The sequence below is a fragment of the Poeciliopsis prolifica genome, unplaced genomic scaffold (genome assembly GCF_027474105.1).
Source record: "Poeciliopsis prolifica strain line A6 unplaced genomic scaffold, Auburn_PproV2 SCAFFOLD007, whole genome shotgun sequence".
NCBI lineage: Eukaryota > Metazoa > Chordata > Actinopteri > Cyprinodontiformes > Poeciliidae > Poeciliopsis > Poeciliopsis prolifica.
In genome coordinates this window covers 7,866,233-7,884,524 of record NW_026562382.1, presented here as the reverse complement: position 1 = coordinate 7,884,524, position 18,292 = coordinate 7,866,233, and the positions used below count along the sequence as shown (strand labels likewise).

Genomic DNA, 18,292 nt, shown 5'->3' with positions numbered 1-18,292 from the left:
TGATGACTTTATAGCCCATGTTTACAATATTCTAAAATATTGTTTAATTTGAATTCTGAATTGCATTTAGCATCTTATGTTTTATCGATTGTCCAATAAATAAATAAGCAAGAGTTTTTGTCTTGTTTTGTTTGTTTTTTCAAAAACAACATAAATGTTACAAATGTTTAATTTCAGTGGGGAAAAACGTACAGGATGAATAAATTCAGAAAAGAGATGAATAACTGTTACACTCTAATTTATTGAATACTTTTATATTTAGATACAAGATTTTTGCAGATTAATTCTTTTTCGATATACTTATGCGATATATATCCATAAGTATATAAAAAAGCGTAAAAAAGATGAAATTGCATTAAATACTTCACTGAATTTCTGCAGAAAACAAAATGTTTCTTTTTAACGTGCAAACATATTTAAATAAATAAATATAAAGTTTCGATCTAGTTTGAGAAATAGTGTCCATTTTAATATTTTATGTACTTTTTATTCCCTCTAAGGACGGAATCTGAAAGGTTTCTCTCTCCCTGGTCCAATTTCTTCCACTTTGAGCTCAGACTGAAAACATTCTGCCCTCTAGTGGCTAAAACACCAAACTCCAGATTGGAGGCACAGTTACAACACACAGGTTGGGTTTAGTCCGAGACCAGAATAATCTAGGGTAACGTGATCCACAGTAATCCAATGTCTGTATTTGATCTAAATAATCAGTCTGTGTATTTGTATAGAACTTGTATATTTTACATATAGACAACTTCATTCACAATATTTACCAACAGAGGTCATTTGTGGAAAGTGAGGACTTTTCCCAATCCTCACTTTTCTTTTGCAGTTCTACTGTGATTTACTGTTAGAAGTAGGGTAAAAATGATTTAGGAAAACTTGGTTAGGCATAAATACAGTTATTAAAATTAATAGAAATCCACATAAGGTCCTCTGTTTGTATATGTGTGTCTAAGTAATTGGAGTTTGACCACTCACCTATCAGAGAGTGGACAAAGATAAGAGACTGTATTATATAACTATTATATCAAGAACTGACTTTCAAAGAAAATTATTTCAAAGTTCTTACCTGTAAAACAAAAGTAACTGGATTTTGCACAGCCTCAAGAAAAGGTTTATGAAATCCTCAGTTATGTTTACTTATTGCACTGCAGACATTGAGGCGCCCTATTTTTCACAGCTGATTCATTTACATTACATAAATCTGTATTTATCCAATAACCACATAACCATGATCTCAGGGTGGCAGCTACTTTTTAAAAAGAAGCTGTCCAAGCTCCCATCACTGAGTCTCACACAAACAAAAGATTTCAGGTGCACAGTCTTTTTACATAAGTGGCCACTTCAATCAAAGTCATTCATCTGGTGTTGGTGGTGTTGGTTCTCCAGCATCCTATTGTCAGAATAATCTGTAGTTACAGTAAGTTTAATATAAATCATTATTTGGACCTAAACTTAAAATGGCTTAAAATATAATTTGTACAAATCATGGGGGCTTAAACCCAGAAAGGAAAATTGTTCCTAAGATTACTAGATTTCTGTAGGAGGAACATTTTGAAAGATAGAAACAACAAAAATTAAATCCAAGTTTCACTCAGTAACACAAACTCAAACAACTTAATTTCCAACATGCTATTAATTGCTAAGATGGACAAACACACAAAAACTTCAAACCTGTAAGTATTTTCTGCCAGTTCTTTTTGTCAAGGTTTCCATCAAAACTTGGGCTGAAAATAATGTTTTCATTAAACTAAATATTAAGTTTGTGCTCCATATTAATCACTTTAGATCCAATGAACCTCTACATGACTTATTTTCCAAAAACATCTAGAATGAGTTCTACCAGACTGATAGACAAACCTTGAAAATAAGTTTTGCATCAGATATTAAAGCTACACAAGTTAAATTTGAACCTTTACTTTCTTTACTAGGATTGTTTTCTCTGCTACTCTTGACTCTCTAGGCTCTCTAGGCTCTCTTCGCTCGCCTTTGATTCCTCAGTCGACCCAGACGTTCCTTCATCAATGGCGCTCTCCTGCGGCGTTTCGGGTTGATGGATCTCCAGAGGGACTTCAAACCCATGAATGATCCTCCGAGCTGCCTCCAAGTGTCTCAGCTGTTTCAATTGAACTTGAAGCACAACATGAATGTTCAACAAACAAGGAAAAAATAATAAGTTACCTGACATTTTCACATCAGAGTTTCTTTTTTAGTATTTCTATCATCCAAATGTGTGAACACAAACCTCTTCGCCTGACTCTCATCTTCTCAATCTCGGGAATAAGAAAGCTGTACACCAGCTCTGATACAATCTCCTCTGGCTGATATTTGTCCTTGCTACAGAAAATATATGCACGTTTTATTATTTTTTGGTTATAATTTCTGAATAAAAAGTTTGAACAGACACACTTAAGTCATAGTTTACCTTTCCTCCATGGCGTAAGCAATGTCATTGAGCTGCTGTGCCTTCTTGTGGATATCCTCTCTGGCTTGTTGTTCAGCCAAATAGTCCACATTTCTCAAAATCATGTCCTCTAAATACATATCCACACTTTCCTGGTGCACCTGCACAATCTGACACATCAAAGTTTTATGTGTTAAGTGACTATAAAGCTGTAGAGATTTTCAACATTGTTTTATTACATATTTCAGATGGGAACAAACAACTAATCAATACCTCAAACCTCACAATCTTAAACATTATGAGCACCATGAAGATCTAGCATCATGGGGTTAAAAGGCTTTGTTTCAGTCTCACTTTTCAGACTACTATCATCCACAACTTGAATGTTATGCACTAGTTCATGTTTGTTCATCAAATAAAATCTCAATAAAATACAATGAATATTGCAAGGTGACGTAATCAGAAATCTTTAAGATGTAAAATATCTTATTTTCAGTATAGCGTATTTTCTTATAATATCATACAAGATGGCACTAACTTCTCTGAAGATCTCGTCTCGTTCTTCTCGCCTGCGCTCCTCCACCTGACGCCTCCCGCTCTCCTCCGCCTCCCTTCGACGGCGCTCTCTCTCAGCCAGGAGCATGAAAGCATGGATCCTGCGCTCCTCTTGCAGATGAATCAACTCCTGGGACAAGATGAAGAACACCTGCGCGAGGTCCACACCGATCACCGCGGCCTGACGCGCTTCCCTCGTCGCGGCCTACGGAGGAGGGAGTCCAAATGCGACAGGATCAGTGCTGAGCTTGTATCGCTTATGACTGGCTGCAATGAGCTTCACCTTCTCCATCTGTTGATCTCTCTCTCTCTTCAGCATCAGTATGTAGTCTTTTTCTGCTTCCTGCAGCATCTGCTCCCTAGCCTGCAGAGCGTGAACTTTCCTAAGTTCCCTGATGAGTTCCAGCTGGTTTTCTTTGCCCTTGAAGATCTAGATGATGTCACAAATTGAAGATGGATGTATTGCATGCTTTTTACTAAAACGCATGCAAAAGTTTCTAGAGGAACTTCGAAAATCATGAGGCATAGTGCCAGCTCATACCGACCTCAAACTGGATACTTCTTCCCCTAAGTAGCTTCTGCAAAAAGATGATGGCAATCTCTGTTTTCTCATCCTCCTTTATGAAGAATGACAAGTCAGTTCACAAATACAATTTCTAATACAGCAATAGTATAAAGTTTTACTTGTAGTTGAGAAAGCTACATTCTTGTCTCATCTAACATTTCTTCCAAATGTTTGTTGTTTTCTCTGTATGGTTTATTGAGGCTACTAAATAGGTTGGTCAAGATTTTTTTTTTTTTTTGACTAACTGGGTGACTTTTGAAAGCACTTGGTTAGACTGGACTTACTAATGTCGGAGTACTAGAATAAAAGGGGGATGAATCAATATGCACACTCAAATTAAATTGTCAAAAAAAAAAAGTCACAAATTGTTTTACTTCCACTCACATAAAACTCCAATGACAAACATTAAAGTTCGTAGTTGCAACAAAACACGCGTTAAAGATTTTTGGAAGACTTATGCAATTTCTTAATTGACAAGTTAAAAAAAGAAGTAATTACAAACAGTGATTAACTAACCTCTGAGGGAATATCCACGGGTGGAGTGACGGGAGGAGTAGGAAGTGGCTTCTCTTTTCGAATCGGAAAACGGCGGTCCTTCACTGCAACCTCCTTGCCCTCCTCGTCCCTGATAGCCTGTTTAACCACAATTTGTAATGAGTATGGAAGCAGATGTTACATGATACACTCACTAAGCTTTATTTTACCCTGTATTCCTCCAGTAGCTCCACTGCTATTTGTGCGGCAGATTTCTTTCTGCTCTTAATGTCTCTCCATTGTTTCATCACTTGTTGCAGTGATGCCTCGAGTCCTGTCTCTAGCTCTTGTAAGCCTATGTATGGTCAAATGTAAATACTGTAACAATACACCAGCTCTGAGTGTCTGCAGTAGCATTTGCTAAGATTCTTAATCAGACCTTCATATGTGTTTATGTAGTCACTGTTGAACATTTTCATATTGCCATAAGGGAACTTGTCATTGTGAGTCTGAAAATCAGTAACGATGTCCCGTCGCAGAAATTTTCCCTCCACATTTTTCCTCCTAGTTTCCAGTTTTCTAAGTGCTGTAGACATAAGAGTGAGAGTGAAGAACGATGAAAAGCCTTCATTAATGTGTAGTTCTCATCAAACCTCTGGGATGTCTTACATCTCATGTATTGGTGGTGGGTTTTCTCTAGCTTGCGCTCCCTGTCCTTCAGGTGCTGAGCGTATAATTGGGTTAGTCGGTCATATGCAGTATCCTTCTGAGCTTCATCTCTCTGCCTCAGCAGCTCCTCCAGCACAGCAAGGCGGGTCTCCTGCACTCTGCTCAGCAAAGAAATAATGATGACTTTAGTTTCTGAAAACTAGGGAGCATAAACAAAAAAAGCAAAAACAAGCCCAAAAGAACCCTGAGTTGGGAAAGTTACTTTAAAGAATTAAATTCAATCATAGAAAAAAAAAGGGGCATTATCTTTCAAACTCAAGACTTTTCTACGTGAGAACCTAAACAGATCTGGTTCTAAAAAAACAGGTTCTAAAATGTAGACTCAAGAAACAAAACTCAACAAATTTCCCACTTTCCCATTCTGGCTTCATGTTTGTACTACAAATAACAACAGATGAGTCGTTTGTTGTGTTTTTGTAGAGTAGATGTCAGAACTACATAACTCCACAAACTGGTAAGAGGGGGTACACTATAAATATAAATATTTTAATCTGACACACCAGTTTGTAGATTTTAGTAGATTTTTTTTTTTTCAAAAAGAGAAACAAAATAACACCTCCAATAGAAACGTCTGGTTATTGTTTATATTGTCAAGTGAAAAAAACAAAAACGCGTTTGAAGAAAACAGCAACTCACTTCTCAATCTCACTTTCCCTGAAAGCCCACTCCTTGGCTTCCATTTCCTCCATCATGCGCCTCCTCTTTTCGATCTGGGTCACGTCGTGGCGAGGAGGAAGGGTGGTCTCCCAAATTCGCTTTTCACGTGCTCGCTCTATCATTTCCACCTCACGAAGGCCTGCCGGCAAGCCGTGACCTGCGAGGCAGAGATAAGCTGCATTGTGCGGCTCTGAGAATGGAAATCTGTGGCATTGGGATCAGGTCAGTTGAGCTAATACCCCAAGTCAATGTTGCCAGTTGCAGGAGTTCTGTGGGTGTCATCCCACGCTGCACCACATACTCAGGACTGTACGGGTCAGTCTGGGTTTCACTTTCTCTGTAGTCTGTCTGAACTCCCAGAGAGCGCTTAGTAGGCACATGCTCCTTAGTAGTGGTAATAAACTCTTCCCTGCAGAGATTTTACAATCAAAGAGAGAGCATGCTTACTGCTAAAACAGAAATAAACCACTGACACAAAACAAAACAAAAAATCTTGAGCAACTTACTCTGTAAATTCAAAAACAACATCTGCTGGAAACTTTTGTTCAAATGGAATCAAAGGCCTAGATGAGAGAAATATGTATTATATGTCATATCGGTGTTTAAGGAAGCATTCACTGTCAGAGACTGAAATCAACCATCTTTCTTTGACCGACCTTAATCTATGATTGTCAGATCGGCGACTAAACATTTGAAACTTTGATTAAATGCATTAAAACCAAGACCTCCCACCATTTTCAGTCTATAAACACATCAACTAAAAGGCAGATACGTTGATACACTTTTTTACAGTTTTATAAAAATCAGATAGAGTTGATTGATGTAAAGAATGAGGCTCAAACTGGCTTGGTGAGATAATTAAATAAACTTTATTTTTCACTGGTACATCTATCAAGAAAACGACTACAATTGTTTTTCTTTATATATGTTATGAAGGATCAAAATATGCATCCATTGACAGTGGAATTGGTGGGTCTGACCTCAAGAAATACAGACAATAATACCAGTGAGTGAGTTTATCTTTATTTTTTAAATTTGTTTTCCTGTCTTAGTGCAAGTTATATATACGCAGCATTAAATCAAAACATTAAAATGTGTAATGGAAAACCCAACCGTTTGTAGTATTTCCAGTAGTCAGCTCCAGTCACAAGGCATGTTTGAGGGTTTGGATGAATCCTGTCAAAGAGATGACTCAGAATCACAACCAGAACACAGAAAAAGCATGGTTAAACTGTGGCCAGACAGAGCGAAACCGCCCATTTTACTCACCCAGCCAGTTGCCGCAGCGTCTCCCTGCGCCGTTCAGCTTGTGCTTGCCAGCGGTAATCAGAGGACGGCAATGGCTCTGCTGGGTCCGTTTTGAAGGTGAGCAATGGCTCACCTTTAAACATATAGTTGAAGTCATTTAGTTTTGCCTGAGTGAGATCAAAAGAAAAATATCAGGTACTGCATTTGGAAACATAAAAAAACCTATTCACAATGCCGTAAGATGTTTTATTTTGCACTAATACTAAATGTTGTGTTTCCATTAACTGCAAGAAGATAATCTTAACTAACAAAAATAGAGCTTTGAACACATTCATCTTTGGGTAATTAAATTATATAATGTGTTTCATTAAGTGAATTGAGTCAATAAAATAAATTACATTTTCAGAATTCTAATTTATTGAAAGGCTTTGTATGTTCAATCCGTTTTGCTGATATGGATTTGCTCAACCAAAATGGGTCCCATCAAAGAAGGCCTAATAGGTACACTTCCAGCCTCAGCAAAAAAATTGGATACTAAATTGTCTCCAATTTAGATTAAACTAAAATAAAAATGGCCAAAAGCCTTTTATTGTCATTTAGTCTGCAGCACAAGATTTAGAAAGCATCACATTGGAAAATTGTATCAGACACCAATTTAATCGATATTTAAAAACTGCCTGCACGATTGTAAATAATCAATCAAGGTTATAAATAAACTAAAATGCAATAAAAGTCAGTCCTACATCCACCACATTTGTGTGGTATCAACTCACAAATCGTTCCTTTGTTGTGTAAGCCCTCAGCCTGGGCTTGTGGCGAACTGAACCTGTCACAAAAGGTCCAATGACTGTTAGCCGGCTCACTGCAGCGTCTATGCTATCAAACGTTCTTCTAGCTACATTTACTCACCATGTAAGCGGTCAGAAGCCCGCCTAGTTAGAGCAGTTTTAAAATTATCTGTGTTCTCATTAACAGTTTGGGTGACAGAGCAGCTCATCTTGTTAGTGGGAAATTTGCCTCAACCCAATTCGCGTGCGTGCAGCGGCGTCTAAACGTTCAGCGCTGTAACCATGGAGACGACAAAACTGAAGGTCAAGAAAGGGGGAGGAGTCTCAGTGCTTTTCCGGTGTCCTGATGGGAAATGCGTTTATTTTCTGGGATCCGACTCATTTGGCTTAGTTCACCAACATTGACCCCTTCTCTTGGCTCTCAAGCGACTTTTCTATTTGTACTGCTAAAGATGACTTGGACTAAACCAGACAGAAAAGAAAAAAAAAAAAAGTTGTTTATTGTTGTGTCACAACATAATTTAGCATAACATAACGTAACACAACACAACATATGGCTTCATGATAATTAGAAAGAAACACAATACACTTGAAGAAGCATAGATTTTAATCATGTGTTTATAAATAGGATAACTTTTTCTAATCAGCATCTTTTTTCAAGGATTCATGGATTTTTTGCTATTATACCACCTTGCTTGTTTGTCGAACTCAGGTCCCAGATTAAGAAATTTACTACACAAAATAAATAAATAAATAAATGAATAAATAAATAGTAAAGTTGACATAAATAGCCACATTCTTTTAATTTCCTTCACCTATATAGCCATGAAGGGGGCTGACTGAATCGCTGTTTGCATATGGGCTCCTGGTGTTGAAGTGCATGTCTATAATTATTCATTAATTTGTGACCCTAAGCCTCTACTTTAACAGTAGGCTAAAGCATAATGCTCTCAACTTTACATTAGATTCAGTTAAATTAATTAGATTTTATTAATGTAATCTTGATTCACAAATGACCTCTCAAGACACTTTACAAAGACAATTCAGTTGAATCCAGAGAGATTAGCATACATTTTTACTGTTAACCTTCTGAATATTACATGGCTTACAAAGAAAAATTATATTATTTACTCTCTCGAATAGAGACAATTAATTCACTGAACTGAAAGTGCAACTGGTCCTGATGGGAATAAACATCCAAAATTGTGAAGTAACATTCTCACAGATGACATCAAGAGAAATTATAATATATATAGTACTTTGAATATTTTTCCCCCTTGTGGTCTTTGCGATATCTACCATCTGTTATATTCAGAACAAGTTCACTTGATAAAAAGTTTTTTAAAAAACACATCTGACACTCAGTTGTGCATAATATAGGAAACCACTGAAAGGAGGTTGGGGTTGCAAACACTAACTCACTTCTTCCTCATCTACATTTATAGATTTTGGCAACCTTTACAATAATAAACTGGGCCTTTCTGACTCAAAATCTTATTACAAAGGTTTGCAATTTTTTATATAAAAACAATTATTTAAAAAACAATTATGTTAGTAATTTAAGAAAACACTTTAAAACATGGGCTAGACTAGACTAATGTGTTCTTGCATATTTGGTAGATCACATCTTCAAATGTGACACGTCATTCTGTGTGGGAGTGTACCTGCTGGCTTCAAAGCTCAGGAAATACAAACAGCTTGGTCTTATGTGGCCATTTACAGACTATCTCGAAGGTTTTGAGGTTTGGCAAGCATACCTAAGACAAAGGTACACAAAAATGCGAACAAAGAGGTCGTGCAGGACATGGATTTATACTGTGGTCATCTCCGTGTTTGAAGCATGGTCTCAAGATGCAGGTTTGGATTATTGACACCTTAAACTTGTAACTGAAATGCTTCATGTTCTTTACGCTTCAGAATTTACGCTCCGATGAAGCTGGTGTGTTTAAAAGCACATGTAGAAAATAGCCTTTAATTTTAGGGGTTTAACATTCTTTTTGTAAAAACCCACTTCATGGTAAGAATGTTGTTTTTAACGGTCTGATGTAATTTTCTAATTATTTATGTTGTGCTTTCATTAGTGCAGCATGAACAGAAACTCGACTTAAGAGAAACAAAGGCTTGAAAATATCAGTCTGTTTGTTATAAATAGAAATGCCATGTTCCAATTAATAACTTGACTTATAGATATGAAACATTTTAGTATCACTCAGAATCCTTTAGATGCACTTGTATTTAATTTTGACATAGTTATAGAAATTAATCATTTCAAAATTCTTTTGGAAGGGCTTTTTACCTTCCATAAAAAAAAGTCTGCTATTATATTTCTTTTAAAAAATCAACAACGCAGTCCAGCCTTCTTTGTATCTCATTTTTCACATTACTTTTCCAGGTTGAGAGAATGAATTGCACTTTTATTCAACATTAGGAATGTTATCAATTAATAAATGTTTATTTAAATAGAAATGGAGCTGTTGTGTCAAGAATCTTCTTGTACTGAAATCTTGTGACTGTGGAGGCAACTGGAAAACCATAAACGCATGACAAAGTTTAAGAAGGTAGTTTGAGATTGTCAGACGTAGTTCATGCTGGAAACAGCCCATAGAAGATCACACTGTGGTTATAAAGAAATACACATGGATATATACACACGCCACAAACATATATGTATATATTTCCATATATACATATATATAGTGAGGTTAGGAGGTGACTGCAAGAAGGTAAGCTTAGAAAAATCTCTTAACAATGGAAAATGTGGTAGAGAAAAACTAGGAATTGTGACTTTTATATCAAATTTTTATAATAACACAACGTTCAGACATGTGGCAAAGAAATGCTGGTCATGACCTATCCATGTCTTTTATCCAGCAATGATGGGATCCTTTCTGTGGATAGCTTGATGGCTCTCTCCAGAGCATTCATGACTTCTCTTTGTGTTAAAAGAACACAAAGATGATTTGTGTGTTTGTTCATGCATGAGTAACATATGTTTCATAAATGATTTTAAACAGTAATATTAAGCAATTAACCATTTAATCACCAAAATTGTTTTCTCAGTTAACAGAGATGTTGCTTTCAATCTTGGGACCAACATTAACCTGAGCTGCACTAACAAGACCAGGGCTGACATCGTATTTATAATCTGGGAGATACACTTGAAAAACAAAAACTGCAAGATCTCCTTTGTAAATGACGACGAAAGTGTTGACTCTTGCAAAGATGGAAAATCTCTCCAAAAGACTTCCACCGGTCAGTTGTATCTGCACGTCCCAAACCTTTCAGCTGATGATGCTGGACTCTACAAGTGTGAGTCGGTTTACAATGGAGGAAATGAAAACTATAACATTAAAGTGGCTGTGACAGGTAGGTCATTTAGTGTGAGAAGTGATTTTGAATTGCCTTTTTAGTTAAATCAATTTCCAAGATAAGAACCTTGAGGAACTTTAACAGACAAAAACATGTAGATACACAATGTTGACTTTTTACCTTCCATAATAAAAAGAATGAACTTTTATGTGACTCTACAGTTTGCATAATTGACCAATCCTCAGAAAGAACAGTCCAAAAATTTGGCATAGTTAGGTTGAAAGTTTTCTTAAATTGATGCATTAGGTTTTACTTAATTATGTTTTTGCCTTCCTTGATTCAGTTCCTCCTGTTTTATCTGCCTGGTTGGAGCAGAAGGGCAACAAACTGGTGGCGCTGTGCAGAGCTGAAAGAGGAACACCAGTTGCCAACTTAAGGTGGAGTTATGGAGGCAGCTCAGAGCCTGCAGTGAAAACTCATTTGGACCCAGATGGATTTGTAACAGTAGAGAGTCATCTGGAGCTCCAGGAAGACACCGGTCCAGAAGAACTGACCTGCATTGTCCAGCACCGTTTCTGGGATCAGGAAAAGATTCTGGTGCCGAAACTCAGAGAAGGTCAGAGTTTTGCAGACTGAAGTGAACTGTTTACTTACATTTCTGTATTTCTTAGTTAGAACTTTCATTGTTAGTAACATAGTCAGTGTTAATTATTCTTTGTATCTCCTACAGCAAATTCATCTCTATTGTGGATACGTGTCACTTTGGTGATCATTTCAACTTTAGCAGGAGTCTTTCTTTTAGCACTAAAGAAATGGTGAGCGATTTATTAAATTTTCTTTCCTTACCCAGTATCTAAAATAAAATGTGATCACATTTATGGTCTCTTTTTTTCTCGACCAGCCGCTGTTCTCCACATGACACTTCATAACCCAAAATACCAGCGGTAGGCTGTTTTCTGCTTTTACAAGACATGAAAGTTAATTTGAGTTAATTTAGGGAATTACCTCACAAAACAAGCAGAAATGTATGTTGTCCAATTCTGCCAGAACCTTTGGAATAATATTTTCTTTTTTTTTTTTTTTTTGTCTTTGTGTTTTTTACTTTCGTTTTTTTGTCAGTTGGACCTGGACAACAACCAAAATGGGAGAAAGACTGATGATCATCATTAGTGTTTTATTACAAAACTTGGAACAATCATCAGATGGCAAGTCAATCTTCACTGGCCCCAAGCACTACTTATTTTTCGTAAAGTAATTTTTTTCCCACTTGTGTGTATCTTCCACTTAATTTCCCACGCATCCAAAATTTGTACCACCAAAGAACAGAGCAGTGATGACATAGTGAGATTCATAAAGTGAGAATAAAAATATGATATTGGGCAACATTAAAGAGAAGGAATGTTGCAAATCAGAGACCAGGTTTTTAGAATTCACCTGCATCAGCTGAAACAAGAACTCTGTGAGCAATACGACCAATCGTCTGCAAAATACATAGTTCTATAACATTTTTCAAACACTTATTAACCAACATCTATAAGGTCTGGGGTTAGCTGACACTAATCAATTATCTGATAAAGGGTGATGAAGAAATGACACAATTTCCTGTAGAACTTTTACTTTTTTTATTACTTCACTTGCTGACTGAAAGCATTCTGAGCTGTTTGATTTTAGTCTACTTCTTTAAAGCACATCTGTGGCTCTACTGAGCAGAGGGATTTGTTCTTTGAGCGCTTTACTGCACATTTTCTTCATTAAAGTCTTTTGAACTTTTATCTTGATTCTTGGGATTTTTGTTTTGTTTTCCAAGTTCCTTGTTATCATACCACATAAGGAATTCAGACAGATTTGCTGAATAAGATTACAGAGAAATTTATTTTTCACAACAATTTTGTAGGGTTTTTAACATAATCATGTAAATATTTGCCAACTGTCTTGAAAGCTGCTAAGAATGACTTGTGTTGATGTGCTGTGTTGGGTTTTCCCCAAACATAGCACTTTGCATTTTGGTAATTTATTCCTTGTTTTGTCAGAAAAAATGATACATAGTTGTTGAATAAGTCTTGTGGTTAATTTTTCACTTGAAAGTGTATGACCTATTTTCTCTTCTCAGGGGAAGTGCACAGATGTCTCATTGCAACATGTACTCACCACAAAGTCTGCAAAAAAACGTGGAGAATGTAACCACTCCGTTCCTTTTATCAGTTAACTCTATGATCGCTAATGGCTTATTACACTGAGAAATGATTTATGGAAACTGCAAATCGCCAATTAAGTTTGACAAAAAAAAAAAAAAAAACAATTGTTAAGCAATGTCTTTATTCCTTGGAACTTTTAATGGGGATGCTTTGACTTCTTATGCAGGTAATAAACTGACATGTCATGAATAAGGTTGCTTGGAATGCTGTAAATAAACTTTCACTGCAAGGGACTTTTTGGTTGTCACCTTTAGACTCAGGGCTGTGCAGAGAGCTTTGGCTCTCCATAGTTAAAAATGGGCACATTGAACAAGATCTTAAAACACCGTATAACAACATAGCAACAACCCATATTAATCAAGAATCTAAATGGACCATACTATATCATTCCCATCATGTGGGGACAATGCAAACCAAATGTAGTATATTTTCCCCAACAGGTATAAAGTTGCTGTTTCTGCTGCTGACAGTCCAGGAGGACTGAGTTGATCTAAGGCTGTAGCTGTAAAACAGACCACTGTCCAAGGCCCTATATTAACTTTAGAGTCTTCAAGCTTGCTTATGTTATTTTACTGTCAGGTTTCACACTATTGTAAAAGAAGATACTAATGCAACAAGCTGGAAATAAAACTGCTGTTTCTAGACATGAGATTCATCCTGTGTAGGTGTACGATGAGCGACGTGACAACACAGGAAGTGCATGCGGTAGTTAAAAGGCTTCACTTGACGTGTAGGAACCACTATCGCAACAATCCCACAAAGGAACCCAAAGACAAGAAGAAGATGCACAAATTGTGGATTTATGTTGTGATATTTTTATTGTCTGAGGAATGGTTTCTAACTCAAGGTTTGAAATCTATTTTTAACTTACGCGATTATTTAGTTTCTTGGGGAAATTCAGTGCTTAACAAATTGTACTTGTAGTCTACATCCCATATACTTTCTACCAACACAGTCTGTCAAAAACATGCTTAGAGACATGTTACGTTAAAAGGATGTAGCTCAGTGGAGTAGGAATGCCAGCAACTACAAAAATGGTTTTTTATCATATTCTTATGTAATTTTAAAGAAATTTCATGAGCTTAACTACTTAGATTTTTTTGGAATAATTGTTTTCTTCTTGATATTTGATTGTATTGCCAGATTTATGGAGTCCAGGACAAATAGTTGTCTGACTGAAAAATTCTCCAACCTGAGTTGTGGATCTTTGCATCTCATCCAGAGTTATGATATGATTATTGGCTGTTTCGCTGTTTAATGTTCTCCTTGCTAACTCTGTCGGTTTCGGCAGACAACATTCCTGTGCTTATTTGTAATTGTGCTGCGGTTGTGTCGTGCTGTTTGCATTTTCAGATGACGAACTGAACAATTCTTTGTGAGATTTTTTAAACTTGGGGAAAATGCTTCACAAAAAGTGAAAGAAATTCAAGAAATATGAATTCTATTTATCTATTGTTATTTCAATAACATGCATCTCTGTCTCTCTCAGGAACTACTGAAACTCCAACTACCTCAAATATCATTGTGAACACAACAACTTCACCTGTAAAACGTTATGGTAAATTTATATTTTTCTGATTTTCTCTGCTCATCTGCAAACAGTAAAATATTTCAGGAAAAGAGCAACTGACAAATGTGAAAACATATGTTTTGGTAATGCTAAGTGTTTATGTTATGCTAAGAATCGTTTTTTCAAAGAAATCTAACATTTTCACATGAGTAAATTTGTAAAAGTTTTGTTTTCTGTACTGATAGTCAAAAAAATGAACAGAAAAAGAAAAAAATCCCAATCAATAAAACTAATCTGAGTTATTATTTTTTGCAGTTAACAGAAAGGAAGTCTTCAATCTTGGGAGCGATTCAAGACTCATCTGCAGCAACACGACTCAGACTAAGGCGATATTTATTATATGGGAAATTGAACTGAAACACAAAGCCTGCAAGATCTCCTTTAGCCATGAGGGTCATGACGGTGACCCCTGCAATGATGGCAAATCGATACAAAACTCAACGGGTCTGTTATTCCTGCACATCCCAAACTTTTCAGTCAATGATGTTGGAACTTACAGGTGTGAAGCAGCTTACACAGGAGGAAATGAAAATTATAATATTTCAGTGGGTGTCATAGGTAAGAGCTTAATTAACTTTTTAAAGGTGTGTTTTGAATATGTGTAGGACTTCATACAAATATTATCACTATGTCAATGTCATAACTATCTCATCATACACAGTTTTTGCTAGTATCTCAAGGTCTCAAATACGCCATATAGTATTTTCAAACACAGTGTTACTGTCGCTTTGGATAACATAATCATTTAACCATTTACTTTTGATTGTATTCTTAATTATTAAAATACAGTACATTTGTATTTTTGTATTATGGTTAACCTTTTCATATGTTGTAGAGGCACAATATTGACGTGCTCTTGTGGTTTTTGGTTCAGCTCCTCCTGCTGTATCTGCCTGGTTAGAGCGAAGGGGAAACAAGTTGGTGGCCGTGTGCAGAGCTGAAAGAGGGATTCCTGCTGCCAGCATCAGCTGGAGTCTCACAGGAAATTACTCCATGAAACAGCAGAATGACCCAGATGGAGTTGTAACAGTAGAGAGTCAGCTGGAGGTCCCTGAAGACATTGACCCAGAAAACCTGACCTGCATTGTCCGCCACCAGTTTTGGGCGCGGGAGAAAACTTTCACACCCAGATTCGGAGGTCAGAGGTCAGGTCAGTTCAGTTTAGTTTTGATGCACTGAATGATAACATAAAGTTTTCTTTTGATACAAGTGTTAAGTGATCGATGGACAATTTTTATTTATGATAGTAAATTCGTAAATTGTTATGCAGTGGTGACAGGTATGAAAATATTGTTAAAAAACGTTCATTCTTTGTCAACAGTGTCAATGCTGTGGATACGTGTTGCTGTGGTTTTCATTGTAATCATTTTAGGATTACTGATTTTTGTTTTAAGAAAACGGTGAGTTTTCTCTACTTAAATTCTGCACTGCACATTCAGTTAAATATTTTTGTTGACATTTTCTTCAATTTTTGCAACTTTTTGGCAGGAGATGTCAGCAGTGATTCTAAATCAATTCATCACCAGGAACCATGTCATGGCAGCCATTTTTTTTGTGCCAGAAGGTGTTAATAACTGTGTAAATTTGTTGCTCAGAAGGAGCAAACAGAGTTCGCTGCATTGTTTTGATTTACGTTGGATAATATTGGATATGAAGAGGATTTGTGGAACAGAAAACACAATCAGTGGAGCGCGATGGATGTTCATGGTGACAGAATTAGCCAACCTGGTGGCCGTGTGCCTGGTGTGAAAGACTAATGCTGGCATGAGAACCTGTATCAAAAACACAGGTTCTCATTCATAGCAGTCGTGTCACACTAAACCTGCCCATCAAGCAAATCTTTGACTTAAGTACAGGCTCAGCTTCTTCACCTGTTTTCTTCATTAATTCTTAAAAATGATTTATTTGATGGATAACCTCCTGCTCTTCTTTGTGTCAATGACAGCCATTGCACTTCAGATGCATGTTATTAAATCTTTGCTGTGTCAATATCTGTGATGATATTTTCTGTTTACATTCCAGTGCAACATATTTAGTTTCTTTCGTAGCCTCATTAGTGAATTGGTATATTAAGCAATGACTAAAATGTGTCACACAAACAATGAATAACCCTCATTATCAGTTTGGTAATGATACTTCATCTGTAGTTTATAAGTTTTTAGCCTTGAAACAGTCAGTAATTAAATAAATAGTTTCTCTTCCTGTTCCAGCCAGGAAGATCCATCAGACACAAATTTATATAAGCTTTTGTTTGTTTGTTTTGTTTATTTGCTAGTAGAAGGTCTACGTGTAGGTTTAGACCTTCTACTAAAAGTTAATTTTTAGCTTTTATATTATGTTAAAGCATCTAATCAGAGCATAGAGATGTTCAGTTTGTTTTTTCAATCATTTTTAAGCTAATTTCTCTCTGGCAATTTCATTATTCTGTGATATGGTCAATAATTAAAGCTTATTGTTTTAAAACAAATGATTTTAACCTTTTTACAACGTTATTGTGCAAAAATGTCAAATATCTAGGGAAAAAAATATTATCTTTAATCAGTTAACCAAAAGGATGTGTTAAATGAAAATGATCAAAAGGGGGCAGTATAGCTGCAGGGATTTGAGTTCATCAAGTCTTGAATAGACGGCTTTCAGTTTTACACAGTTTTTTTTATGGCATCAAATTATTATCCTATAGATTGTTGATAAATGTGCTGCATTTTACTTGTTTTATCTGAAACAATTTGTCACATGACTGCGTTATTATTGGAATCAGCTGATAATCTAATGAAAGAAAGAAATTGCATCTAATAATGATTGGACAATAGTTTTACTGTCACCCATCTAATGATTTTCTAACTGGATTTTTAGAAAACATTTATTTTATCTATGTTTGGAAATCTGTTCATAAAGAGGACTGATATGCATATTAAAGCAAAAATAAGTAATTTAGATAATACAAGGCCACAAGTTTAAAGTGTTGCAGGGTCTTTTCTACTTTGTTTTTTGGTAAAATCTTTCCATTCACAACAGATTGGTAGTGTGAGTAATTTTGAATTAAAACCATCCAGGACAATCACTGACTCATTTAACAAAGAATCGTGAACAGAACAAAATCTGGGACGGCTTTTAAAAGGTCCAATCAAAGTGCTACATTTCAGCAATTTCTTAAAAATCATGATTTTTTTTTCTCCTATCTTTCCAAAACTTTCTAGTATATTGAACACTGACAGAAAATTATTCATCACTGGAGACAGAAATTAAATGGATGGAAAAGAGAAAAAAATTGTCCTGAGTTTGACTTAGTCAAAGTAAGAGTGTATTTATGTGCATTTATCCACAGCCTCTTCAATTCAGTGACAAATATATTCAGTAACAGCAATGAGTTTAAAACTTTAGAAGTAAGACCAAGAAAATCTGTGTAACCAGACAGCTGGATGCCAGCATTCGTCTTTCACACCTCAATTCATAAACATCATGAATGTGTCCATCAATAACAGCATCACGTATTAGTGTTTGATGTACAAATGTTGTAGTCTTGTTTTAGTTATCGGACTTTCTGTGTCTTTTATATTTTTACATTTTTCTCCTTTTTGTTGTTGCTGTCCAGCAGAATATTCACTTTTAGATTTCGTTTGTAATCAAACCAGCTGTTTCTATTCTCCTCCCACCTCTTCTTGCAAAGAAATGTGGCAAACACTTCTGTTTCATCCTGGACAGAAAAAGGTAGGGCGGACAGGACATAGTGTGAAAAACAAATCAAGTCCCCCACAACAGTATACTCCTGTTAACCTCATTGTAAACCTGATAACC

General features: G+C 36.1%; 3 protein-coding genes across 4 annotated transcripts; 2 read left to right on the top strand and 1 right to left on the bottom strand.

Moving 5' to 3' along the window:
- Window positions 1-1,904: 1,904 nt before the first annotated feature.
- On the bottom strand, window positions 1,905-7,707 carry cfap91 (cilia and flagella associated protein 91). The gene is made up of 17 exons (XM_055031515.1): window positions 7,545-7,707; window positions 7,409-7,461; window positions 6,657-6,802; window positions 6,501-6,563; window positions 5,894-5,950; window positions 5,627-5,796; window positions 5,367-5,544; window positions 4,671-4,828; window positions 4,441-4,587; window positions 4,232-4,356; window positions 4,044-4,160; window positions 3,508-3,579; window positions 3,246-3,392; window positions 2,946-3,167; window positions 2,429-2,577; window positions 2,249-2,340; window positions 1,905-2,133 (listed from the first exon to the last, which is right to left on the bottom strand). The coding sequence occupies exons 1-17, from the start codon at window positions 7,630-7,632 to the stop codon at window positions 1,949-1,951; spliced, it is 2,169 nt and encodes a 722-aa protein (XP_054887490.1). The 5' UTR covers window positions 7,633-7,707; the 3' UTR covers window positions 1,905-1,948.
- Window positions 7,708-9,201: 1,494 nt separating this feature from the next.
- On the top strand, window positions 9,202-12,464 carry LOC129361209 (cell surface glycoprotein CD200 receptor 1-like). Its single transcript, XM_055031955.1, has 6 exons — window positions 9,202-9,280; window positions 10,484-10,789; window positions 11,076-11,348; window positions 11,463-11,547; window positions 11,634-11,676; window positions 11,852-12,464. Exons 1-5 carry the CDS (start codon window positions 9,202-9,204, stop codon window positions 11,659-11,661), a joined length of 771 nt encoding a protein of 256 aa, XP_054887930.1. The 3' UTR covers window positions 11,662-11,676; window positions 11,852-12,464.
- A 1,088-nt stretch (window positions 12,465-13,552) lies between these two features.
- Window positions 13,553-16,928, top strand: LOC129360975 (cell surface glycoprotein CD200 receptor 2-like). 2 transcript variants are annotated; one of them, XM_055031518.1, is made up of 6 exons: window positions 13,553-13,774; window positions 14,417-14,485; window positions 14,753-15,055; window positions 15,372-15,642; window positions 15,819-15,897; window positions 15,986-16,928. In XM_055031518.1, the coding sequence occupies exons 1-6, from the start codon at window positions 13,573-13,575 to the stop codon at window positions 16,244-16,246; spliced, it is 1,185 nt and encodes a 394-aa protein (XP_054887493.1). In that variant the 5' UTR covers window positions 13,553-13,572; the 3' UTR covers window positions 16,247-16,928. The 2 variants fall into 2 exon arrangements, with proteins under 2 accessions (XP_054887493.1, XP_054887494.1); XM_055031519.1 differs by having other exon boundaries at window positions 15,372-15,647; window positions 15,986-16,106.
- Window positions 16,929-18,292: the final 1,364 nt, after the last annotated feature.

Coding starts and splice junctions, on each gene's coding strand:
- LOC129360975 (XM_055031518.1), top strand. CDS start 13,573: ATGAGATTCATCCTGTGTAGGTGTACGATGAGCGACGTGACAACACAG. Junction 14,486..14,752: donor TTCACCTGTAAAACGTTATG/GTAAATTTATAT, acceptor TATTTTTTGCAG/TTAACAGAAAGGAAGTCTTC. Junction 15,643..15,818: donor CCCAGATTCGGAGGTCAGAG/GTCAGGTCAGTT, acceptor CTTTGTCAACAG/TGTCAATGCTGTGGATACGT.
- LOC129361209 (XM_055031955.1), top strand. CDS start 9,202: ATGCGAACAAAGAGGTCGTGCAGGACATGGATTTATACTGTGGTCATC. Junction 9,281..10,483: donor AGCATGGTCTCAAGATGCAG/GTTTGGATTATT, acceptor TTGTTTTCTCAG/TTAACAGAGATGTTGCTTTC. Junction 11,349..11,462: donor GGTGCCGAAACTCAGAGAAG/GTCAGAGTTTTG, acceptor TATCTCCTACAG/CAAATTCATCTCTATTGTGG.
- cfap91 (XM_055031515.1), bottom strand. CDS start 7,632: ATGAGCTGCTCTGTCACCCAAACTGTTAATGAGAACACAGATAATTTT. Junction 4,829..5,366: donor AGGGAAAGTGAGATTGAGAA/GTGAGTTGCTGT, acceptor TTTGCTGAGCAG/AGTGCAGGAGACCCGCCTTG. Junction 3,393..3,507: donor GAAGAAGTATCCAGTTTGAG/GTCGGTATGAGC, acceptor GACATCATCTAG/ATCTTCAAGGGCAAAGAAAA.